The sequence below is a fragment of the Sander lucioperca genome, chromosome 10 (genome assembly GCF_008315115.2).
Source record: "Sander lucioperca isolate FBNREF2018 chromosome 10, SLUC_FBN_1.2, whole genome shotgun sequence".
Classification (NCBI taxonomy): domain Eukaryota; kingdom Metazoa; phylum Chordata; class Actinopteri; order Perciformes; family Percidae; genus Sander; species Sander lucioperca.
In genome coordinates, this window is record NC_050182.1 from 8,506,967 (window position 1) to 8,518,246 (window position 11,280).

At 40.4% G+C, this 11,280-nt stretch overlaps 1 protein-coding gene across 1 annotated transcript; it reads left to right on the forward strand.

The window, feature by feature from the left end:
* Positions 1–4,012: 4,012 nt before the first annotated feature.
* LOC116058375 (calpain-2 catalytic subunit-like) lies at positions 4,013–9,800 on the forward strand. Its single transcript, XM_036006122.1, has 20 exons — positions 4,013–4,283; positions 4,818–4,887; positions 5,049–5,167; positions 5,423–5,556; positions 5,656–6,004; positions 6,089–6,174; positions 6,271–6,345; positions 6,498–6,658; positions 6,740–6,909; positions 7,014–7,025; positions 7,178–7,380; positions 7,502–7,538; positions 7,772–7,837; positions 7,944–8,001; positions 8,105–8,169; positions 8,343–8,411; positions 8,512–8,590; positions 9,292–9,408; positions 9,523–9,581; positions 9,667–9,800. The coding sequence occupies exons 1-20, from the start codon at positions 4,047–4,049 to the stop codon at positions 9,688–9,690; spliced, it is 2,190 nt and encodes a 729-aa protein (XP_035862015.1). The 5' UTR covers positions 4,013–4,046; the 3' UTR covers positions 9,691–9,800.
* The last annotated feature ends 1,480 nt before the right edge of the window (positions 9,801–11,280 follow it).

The window sequence follows — 11,280 nt, forward strand, 5'->3', positions numbered from 1 at the left end:
CTGCAGCTCTTCTCTAATCTCTTTGTTCTGTTTGAACTGAACCCAAACTGTCTTGTTGGTTTGGGACTTCTTTTTTTTTTTCTTCAAAAAATCACTTTTTTTTTACAGGTTTTCTTCACTTAATTTATTTTTTTGTTTGCCGCTCACTTTCAAAAAAAATTGTTTTTGTTGCCTTTTTTCCAGAATCCCCTGATGTTTTTACTGCATGCTTTTAATAAAAACCCTGAACCCAATATGTGATAAATTTCTGTGCATTTAGTAATAAATCATGAAATAAAGCAGCGGATCTTGCAGAAGGTGAAGGGTTGTAATAACACGGTGCATCAGTCTAAGTAATAACCAACCAGACCGGATGTTTTCTTCTCTCTTCAAGAAAGAAAATCTAAAAGTAATAAATAATATCTATAACATAATGAAGCCTGTTTCAACATATTTTAACTGCTTATGTGTCATCTGATCTTACACACCTTATGAAATAAAGTATTACAAAATGCAGAGAAATGTATTACATACTGCGTTCAGTGTTTCAGACACTCAGACATCAGCTACAGAGCTTCCTGCCACCAGCTACAGAGCTTCCTGCTGCCAGCTACAGGGCTTCCTGCCACCAGCTACAGGGCTTCCTGCCGCCAGCTACAGAGCTTCCTGCCGCCAGCTACAGAGCTTCCTGCCGCCAGCTACAGAGCTTCCTGCTGCCAGCTACAGGGCTTCCTGCCGCCAGCTACAGGGCTTCCTGCCGCCAGCTACAGAGCTTTCTGCCGCCAGCTACAGGGCTTCCTGCCGCCAGCTACAGAGCTTCCTGCCGCCAGCTACAGAGCTTCCTGCCGCCAGCTACAGAGCTTCCTGCCGCCAGCGACAGGGCTTCCTGCTGCCAGCTACAGAGCTTCCTGCTGCCAGCTACAGAGCTTCCTGCCACCAGTGACAGGGCTTCCTGCTGCCAGCTACAGAGCTTCCTGCCGCCAGCTACAGAGCTTCCTGCCGCCAGCTACAGGGCTTCCTGCTGCCGGCTGCAGCGCTCTGTCACAGCTCGGTCGTATCAGCAGTTAGTAGATGTGTTTAGCAGCGTTGTTATTAACTTTGAATACTTACAAATGGCAGTGCTAAACTTTGTATTACAAAAAAAGTATTACGTTGTTATTATATTGTGATGTCATTACCTTGTGATGTTGGTGTTACATAATGTGTTGTTACAAGGTTTTTCCCATGTTGTGATCCCCAGACTACCATGAAGATCTCTATCTCTGCAGTGTTATTTCTGCCTTTTCCTTTATTTTCCCAAGATGCATTGGTGGTGTGTGTGTGTGTGTGTGTGTGTGTGTGTGTGTGTGTGTGTGTCTCTGTGTCTAGTGTTTGCGTGTGTGTGTCTCTTTGTGTGTCTCTGTGTGCGTGTGTGTGTGTGTGTGTGTGTTTGTGTGTGTGTGCGTGTGTCTGTGTGTGTGTCTCTGTGTGTGTGTGTGTGTGTGTGTGTGTGTGTGTCTCTTTGTGTTTGTTTCTGTTTGTGTGCGTGTGTGTGTCTCTGTGTTGTGTGTGTGTGAGTGTCTCTTTGTGTGTCTCTCTGAGTGTGTGTGTGTGTGTGTGTGTGTGTGTGTGTGTGTGTGTCTCTGTGTTGTGTGTTTGTTGTGTGTTTGTGTGTGTGTGTGTGTCTCTTTGTGTGTGTCTCTGTGAGTGTGTGTGTCTCTGTGTGTGTGTGTGTCTGTGTTGTGTGTTTGTTGTGTGTATGTATGTATGTGTGTGTGTGTTGTGTGTGTTTTGTCTGTGTGTGTGTGTGTCTCTTTGTGTGTGTGTGTGTGTGTGGGGGGGGGGGGGGGGCCCTCTGAGTGTTTCTAGTGTTTAATCTTTGTTGATCTTCATGTGGTGACGACAGTTAGGTTTAGACACCAAAAAGAAGTTTAGAAAAAGGATTGTGTTTTGGGGTTAAAACTGCGGTCCCCTTAAGTAGGACTCCGGGACACAAACTACACCTAACCCTTTCTGAAAACTAAACTAGCAAACGTGATTGTTTTCAGAAAAGTGAACCAGCCTTATTCTGAGAAACAGGAACTCAAAGAAGCAGTTCCTCAATATGAGACTCTTCTATGAAAAACATTTTCAGACTTTCTACGTATTTGTTTTAACAGCTTCTTCTTAGTTTCAACACAGGATTGACCCGGTTTAACCAAATGTACTGAAAGCTTAGGGCCACTACTGAAATGTATCCCTGCTCTTCCTTCTTCAGTCAGGGACGTTGTTTGGCCAGACGCAAAAGTGGAGGAAGCCGTTCATCTGCACAAACTGCCATGACACAAAGCTGGTTAAAAATCAGACAGGTATCCCTCTAAGTGTACGCTATATTCAGAATATGTTCAGGGCTATACCTTGCTGTCAGACAGCCCTTTATGACCAGGAACTGAAGACATTATCTCTGCTCTCTTCAAAGACACCAGACTCCTTTAACAATAACAACAATTTAACCACTTAGAGCATGATGGGAGTTGCTGCCTCCATCGCTCAGTCAGTTAGTGGTATTGTGGGACTTTGGTGTTTTAAAGGCTTAGTTTGAATTAATTGGGCCATAATCTGAAGGGTTAGGAGAGAAACTACAGAAGAGGAGAGTAACCCAGGTTTACAGCTTCCAGATAAATTATATCTGTAGATTTGAAAATGTGGAGTTTGACTTACAGGAAGTGCAATAAAACCATATCACAGTAACAGCTCGATATCATCCAGAATTTGTGTGTGTGTGTGTGTGTGTTTGTGTGTGTGTGTGTGTGTTGTGTGTGTGTGTGTGTGTGTGTGTGTGTGTGTGTGTGTGTGTGTGTGTGTGTGTCTATTACAGTATTGTTTCATTATATAAAATAGTATATTTTTTAATTTAAAGTATTTTTCTAAGTTAATGTTTCTCTATTTTTGTAGGTCATCATTACAGTAAGCTGCATCAGAACAAAGTGTGAAAACAAAATCTTAACTTCCTCTTTTTGGTTTTCCACGTTAATTTTTGACCGTCAGTAACATGTATTTAAATTAGGATCAGTGGGGGGGATGTCTGTTAACTTCAGAGACAACCTCAATCTGTTGGAGGATATAAAACACGACATCTTTTCATTTCTCCGTCTGAACATTCTTCAGATTCTTCATCGTGTCAGAGTTCGACTCTTCGGTAAGACTCGGACTCTTCTCCAACTTTTAGTATTTCATCTTCTTTAATGTTTTTTTCTGACGTTTTTTAGACTATTTTTTTGTTGTTTTTTTCCAACATTTTTGTCACTTATTTAACATTTTGGTCACATTTTCAATGTTTTTGTCAACATTGGTTGTTGGTTTTTGTCCAATTGATTTTGAGGATTCCCCCCCCCCAACAATTTAGTCACTTTTTTAAAGTTTTGGGCACTTTTCTTTTGCTATTGTTTTTGTCGTTAGGGTTATACACATAAACAAAAATACAATTTACAGTAATTATTTTGAAATTGTGTCGCTTTTTTGACATTTTTTGTCCTTTTTTTCAATTGTTTTCTAAAGAACCTTGTAGTTAAATGTGAAGTTAAATGTGATGTAATGTAGTGTTTGTTATCATGTGATATTCCAGGTATCTCTCCTGCTGCTGACTCTAGAACTCATCTCTCTCCTGTCATCCAGGTAAATATACTTTATATTATTATTCTCTCTTTAACACATGTAAACTTCTCTGATTGGTTTAGATTCTGTTTCAGCTGCAAGGACGAAAACACAAAAGTTTAATATAAAGAGATGTTAGATATGTCAGAGTAAAGTCTCTAACAGCTTTTATATGATAATATAAAGAGATATTAGATATGTCATAGTAAAGTCTCTAACAGCTTTTACATGATACTAGCTACTAGATATTAGATTTCCTTCAGAAAATGCGTGTGAATGGTGAAGAGCTAAATTGCTAAAGTGCCAAAGTGTTAAAAGTGCTAAAGTGTCTGTGATCCCACCCTATCCTCCCCTCACCTTTGGCAGCTGTATAAAGGAGGCTGGGACAAAGGCAGCAGACGTCAACCCAACTCAGCTCACAGAGAGGAGGGCTATATACACTACACAAGGTGAGGATGACATCCACAGCAGATCGACTGGCCCGTCAGCAGGACAGGGAACAAGGCATTGGCACCAACAAGAAAGCAGTGAAGTTCTCCCAGCAGGATTATGAGACTCTGCGCGAGCAGTGTTTGAAGAGTGGACGCCTGTTTGAGGACAACTGCTTCCCAGCTGAGCCCACATCCCTGGGCTACGATGAGCTGGGACCAGACTCACCCAAAACCAAGGAGGTTGATTGGAAAAGGCCAAAGGTAGGAAGCCTCTAAGAAAACACACACAGCAATGAAAACTAACCAAATAAATAAGGAACACTGTGTTTTGTAGATGATCCTATGGTTGGTGAGCTTGTCACTGACTTGACGTTAATTATTTTATTTCTGTCATTTACTGAATTGCGAATATTTAATCTTTTAAACTAAGACTTTGGAAAGCAGAAGTAAAAGACAATATATATATTAACAAAAAAGTAGCTGTACCTCGTTACTTTCTGCATCGCGATCAGAACACTTGAAAGCCATAGAAGTTTAGACTTAAGCCTCATACTGTATTACTATTCACCATAGTAATAATCTCTGGGAGAGAATTTACCTAAATGTGTTGAATCATGTGTTTGTGAATTATTTTCATAGGGGTTTTCTTTACTTTCAACGCAGTCATCAATATAAATCATTGAACTGTATTTCCTCCTATTGTCTCTGTAGTGTGATACTGGACAATCCAAGGAAAGATTTCTCAAGACTGCTCTCAATGTTCAACTGTCTGTGATTGTTTGGTCCTCTATATAGGAGCTGTGCTCAAACCCAAAGTTCATTGATGATGGAGCCACAAGGATGGACATTTGCCAAGGAGAGCTGGGTAAGTGAGGGGAAAGAATGAAGGGATGGATGGATGGATGGATGGATGGATGGATGGGTTGTTTTGGATTTCCGCTTTTTGCTGTTTACAGCACCTGCTGCACTGCGGTGAATGCCACATATTGCTCAATCTCAGATCATGTCTCTGATTTTACTGTGTAGGTGACTGCTGGCTTCTGGCTGCAATAGCCAGTCTGACTCTAGACCAGCAGATCCTGGCTCGCGTGGTGCCCCAGGAACAGAGTTTTACTGAAGGTTACGCCGGGATATTTCACTTCCAGGTCAGACAAATGTCCTTTTTATCTGACTTAACCATAACCGTAAAATGATAGCTCATGGTAATAGGTTAAAAACAAAACAATGAAATAGTGTACTTTTGTTTTTGGTACTCAGTTGCCCTATATTGCCATGCTGTGACATGCAGAGCACATAACATAACAAAACATAACAATATTCAAGGATCACACAATTGACTTGCTCATGAGTCATAAAAGTATTTGACGTTGAGTTTACTGATGGGAATATTTTCTTCTCAGTTCTGGCAGTTTGGTGAGTGGGTGGAAGTGGTGATCGATGACCGTTTACCCACAAGAAATGGAAAGCTGCTGTTTGTTCACTCAGCGGTGGGCTCAGAGTTTTGGAGCGCGCTGCTGGAGAAGGCCTACGCCAAGTATGGATCGTTCTTTTTTTGCTTCATCGAAACGTTAATCCAGTGAAAATGTACAATATATAGTTGGTAAATCTGGTCACATCCCTCTGTGTCTGACAGGTTGTATGGCAGCTATGAGGCCCTGACAGGAGGAAACACTACTGAGGGTTTGGAGGATTTCACAGGAGGGATTGCAGAAATATACTACTTAGACAAAGCTCCACCGAAGTTCTTCCAAATCATGCAGAAGGCCCTGAGCCTGGGTTCATTGCTTGGTTGCTCTATTAAAGTAGTTCTTATTTTCATACTAATTTGCTTATTTTCATACATATTTGATTATTTTACTCATGTCATCAGATTGAAGTGTTGTTCTTGGTGTTTTCAGAAAAACAGTGCCGATGAGAAAGAAAAACGTACAGCTCTTAATCTTTTCAAGGGACATGCATACTCAGTCACTGGTGCAGAGGAGGTATATGATTATCTAAACTGTCAACATTATGCTGTTTTTTTCAACTGCATGTAAATTCCATTGCCTGCTGTTGTTCTCTCCCAGGTTAATTTCCAAGGCAAACCAGTTCAGCTGGTTCGCATGAGGAACCCATGGGGTTATAAGGAGTGGACTGGGCCTTGGAGTGATAAGTAAATAATTACGTTCTAGATCCATTAACCATCAGCTACCATTAGTTATTTCCAGGATTATCTTAAAAGCATGATTTATTTTTTAATCACAATTAGGTCCATTGAATGGAACCATCTCAGCCAAGATGAGAAATCAAAGTTGAACCATGTGGCTGATGATGGAGAATTCTGGTAAATCTATTGGCTTTACCCTTTCATTTCCATGAGAATAAATGTAATAATTTACATATTTTCACCATCACCAAATGAACTACATCATTTAGGCTCAGACTAGGAAAAGTGATGGACACAATGTTCTTTGTTGAGAAATGTGTTTCTCTCAGGATGTCCTATTCAGACTTTATCAAGCAGTTCACCCAGCTGCAGATCTGTAACTTGACCCCAGACACGCTCACAAGTGATAAAGTGTGCCACTGGAACCACTACCAGTTTGAAGGGATGTGGAGGGAGGGCTCTACTGCAGGCGGCTGCAGCAATTTCCCAGGTAACAGAGGAACCATATGTACCTCTGAGCAAGAAGTTCTGTTACACTTCATATTAAGAATTACACTTTTGTCTGTTCCAGACACATTCTCGTCCAACCCTCAGTTTGTGGTGCGCCTGGAGGATGTGGATGATGATCCCCTGGATGGGAAGGATGGATGCACCATTCTGGTTGGGCTCATGCAAAAGGATGGGCGACAGCAGAAGAGGCTCGGCTGCAACCTTAAGAGAATTGGCTTTTCCATTTATAAGGTGCCTCAAAATAATTTGATGTTTCATTATCATGAAATCAGAGCTCTGTATTTGACAGATTTTTAAAAAAGAAAATACGTCTTCTGTCTGTTTTCTTTTTACAGGTCCCAGATCAGGTCTGTATTTGAACTGTTATATCCCTTACTTTCTCTGAAATTTGAAATAGACAACACAAATATCACGAGTATTACTTGATTACATTGTGATTTTCTGGGTGGCTTCTTGGCGTTTTCATCTATAAAAGGCCTTTTCTCCTGTTACTCTTCAGTACAAAGGCCAAAGCAATGTTCACCTGGGTCCAGATGCCCTGCAGAGCCCTGTGGCCAAGTGCTCCTTCGCCAACACACGGGAAGTGTGCAAACGTTGTAAACTTCCTCCAGGAGAATATGCCATTGTTCCCTCGACCTTCCAGCCTGACAAGAATGGCAGCTTCCTTCTCAGGGTGTTCTCTGAGAAAAAGGCTGCAGCCAGGTATTGTGTTACAGTAACATACAGACTGATTGATGTCTGCAGGCTAATGTAGACCTCAGAGCTTTGCTGTAATTGCACGCCAACAGAGTGTGTTCAAGCTATGCATTTCTATTTTTTTCAGTCCACTGGAGGATGACATTGACATTCAAATAGAGGAGGTAAGAACATCCACAGAATGATATAGCTGCTCTTGCTTTGGTTAGGCATTCTTTTCTTTCCACTTTAGTACTGAGATTAAATGAAATATCATGTCACATTTCATTTGAAATGATTATTGCTTAATGTGTAAATGTGTTGTTTTAAATTTAACAATATTTAAAAAATGAATCAAATTTGAAGAGCCAGTGCTTCTCCTATTTGACATGAGTAACATACTGTCTCCGTCTCACAGGAGGAGCTATCTGAGAGTGATGTGGATCCTCATTTCAAGGAGCTCTTCAAGCAGACTGATGGCAATGTATGTCAACATGAGAACTATTGGATAAAAGAAATGCATCAACAGCTCTGAACCTGGATTACAAATCCAGCAGTAAAACAACTTATAATGTGCATTTTTCAAACAGGACATGGAGGTATCGGCCTTTGAACTGGTTGAAATTTTGAACAAAGTTTTCTCTCAGCGTGAGTAAATTTAATCTCTTACATACATGAACAAGTAGCCTTTTTATTTTCATTGACTTACTGTAAGAGTTAGAGCTAGCTATGTTGTGTCACATTCTTGCAGGGTCTGATATCAAGACAGATGGCTTCAGCCTGGAGACAGGTCGCCTTATTGTCAGTCTGCTAGATGTATCCTCTTTAAGGAATAAATTGTCCTCCCACAGTTGATGTTTTGAAACTCTACTTTAGAAATGTTGGGATTTGGGTGCATTGTAAATATACTGTGTGGAATTAAGATATGTGAACAATCAATTAAATTCATCATCCAGGATGAGCTTTTTATAAACCTTAACATTCCTCAGAAAGATGAAAGTAGCAAATTGGGGCTGATGGAATTCAACTTGCTTTGGAGCAAAATCCAGAAATACCTGGTAAGTTGTCATTTATGCAATGTATGAATATGAAATGAGTTTTGGTTGTTATACCTGGTTGTATCTGTTAACACAACACATGGGTGCCTGGGTCATATAGGCGATCTTCAACAAACATGACACAGACAGCTCTGGCACCATGAACTCCCACGAGATGAGAGGCGCCGCCACTGAAGCAGGTAACAAACATTATCACCTGAGGAATCTCATACACTAAAATTATAGCAGACTGGCCATGAATATGTTTGAAAATACCTTCTTTATTTACATTATGCATCATAACCTTACTGCTTTGCTGCAAAATTTTCTCTGCAAGTTTACATTTTATAGCTTGAAATTCAGGGATAACATTTGCTTTCCTAATAAGAATCAAAATCAGCTATTTAAATATGTTGCCTGCATACTTTAGTTATTTTTGAACAGAGTATGCCACTATAGTTTACACACATATATCAAGTTATGAGACACATATTCAAAATATGACATGCTTGTAAAAATGGAAAAAATACAGCTTTGGAAATACAGCACTTTACCTATGATACTTATGTTTCTGGGTTGTATTTGACCACTGAGCTCCACAGGCACCTGTGTGTGTGTGTGTGTGTGTGTGTGTGTATGTGTGTGTGTGTGTGTGTGTGTGTGTGTGTGTGTGTGTGTGTGTGTGTGTGTGTGTGTGTGTGTGTGTGTGTGTGTAGGCAGTTCCTGGGAGTTACTGGCAGACTGGATAAGCCAGTTAGAGGACTCCCTCCCTGCACATAGACTTAATTCATGTATACTTACCACAGGAACAAATAAGAGTGTAACTCTACCATTAGCACCCTGCTATTATCCAACACCTTTTAGAACATTATGCTAAGTGATGGCTATTTTTCTTCCCCAGGTTTCCAGGTCAACAGTGCTGTGCTGCAGTCCATTGTCAGCCGTTATTCCGATGCTCAGTATGTCATAGACTTTGACTGTTTTGTGGGTTGTCTCATTAAACTGGAAATGCTCTTCAGTAAGTGTCCACAAAACACACCATTATCCATTCAGTATATCTAATATTAATGTGTAGACTCTGAGAGCGGTGGCATGTTTACATTACCAGAACCTTTTTTTCTGTCTCTACCAGAAATGTTTAAGACTCTGGAGAGAGCTGACACAGGGAAGATTGAGCTGGATATGCAACAGGTGTGTAAGATGATAACAAAAGCTGCTGGTTTGTCAGGACTTCTAGTTTAGACAGCTTGCTGTATAATGTTGTTTCCTCTCTCAGTGGCTGTGCCTGGCGATCTACTGACTCTGGAGACAAGACAAGTGAGATGATACCTGCTGGAGGATTAACAATACATTTATTGAATTCACAAAAAAAAATCACATTTATTTTTTACAAACTAAGTATACTCAATGACAGTTCACAAGCACTCTATAAGTTCCAAATGATTGAAAATGGCTAAAGTGTGTAAATTTGAATCATATTTGCTGAACATAAACATGGTGATGTGTTGTATCACTCACATGTATTATTCATTTTAAATCTTTTTTGTGTACAGCGGGAACAATTCTGTCTCATTAGTTGGTGTTTTGGCTCTTTTAGCTGTTGCAAAACTTCTGTGAAATGAAAGAAAATAAAGAAACTAACAAACTATGGCCTCTGGACTATCAGACTATAATTTATAAAACCTTGCACAGATCAGACACATATGGTTAAAATAGTCAGAGATGAAATAGTTTTCGCTATTTATGATTGTTGGGGAGAGATTATTGCAGTAATGCAATTGTAGTAACAATGGTGTTTAGTAGGACCAAATGAGGTATAAATATAATTATGATTTCATTCCACCAATCTAATCTTTTGTGGACCAGCACACGTTTTACATTTATCCATCTGGGCCAATCACGGGCTATCAATCAAAGTCAGAGGCAGAGTAATAGGACAGTTGAGTAAGAGCAAGTTTGGCATGAACAATAAAGGGTGTGAAGACAGTGGAGCTGCACATATGGCACAGAGCCTGTCTAAACACACACACACACACACACACACACACACACACACACAGAAGACAGAAAGTCTTAATCTTTTAAAATGTTGCATTGCAGCTAAACTTCAGCCCAGCTGAGAGAAATCGCAGAAGATAGGATCCAACTCTCAGGTGGCCAAATACCTCAACCAGGACTTTGAATTGCTGAGAAAAAGCTGTCCAGAGAGAGGACAGCTGTTTCAGGGTGACTGCTTTGAGGCTCTGCCCTCATCCTTAGGCTTCAAAGAACTTGGACCAAATTCCTACAATGTTCGGGGCATCACTTAGAAAAGACATAAGGTGGGTACAATAAGTAGATGGAAACAAACACCAAAAGATTCAACACAGTCTCACTCCCTACTCGTCAAATGTCTGAGGCATGGTCAAGGACCCCTGGCGTCAAGTTCCAAAGAAATAGGTGTACCTTTTGCATTGTTTTTCGACGTTGGGGTCCGTCAGATAGACATTCATGTTAATCCCTCACCATCAGATATAGACAAAAAGAAATCAATGTCCATCAATGGTGATGCCGTCACTTTATGAAACTATTGACTGGATAAATAAGTATGCAACGATCCCAAGGGCCATTGCGCTTCTCAACTCCAATACGTTAATACTACATGCTAACCTGAATGAGAAAATTTAGCACATTTACATATAATAGATGACCGAATTATGTCAAGAAGTTGTCGTTGTGTTTGTTTGACGTATGCGACACAGAGCAGGTAACAAACAGGGAACCGTCTGCGTCCTTCCAGATATTTTTTTTCCTTGTTTCTATCAGCAGTTGGTATGAACAGAGCCAAACGTTTAGGTCCAGTGGATTGCATAGTAACATGTCTGCGACAGGCACAAATGTTCCTACATTT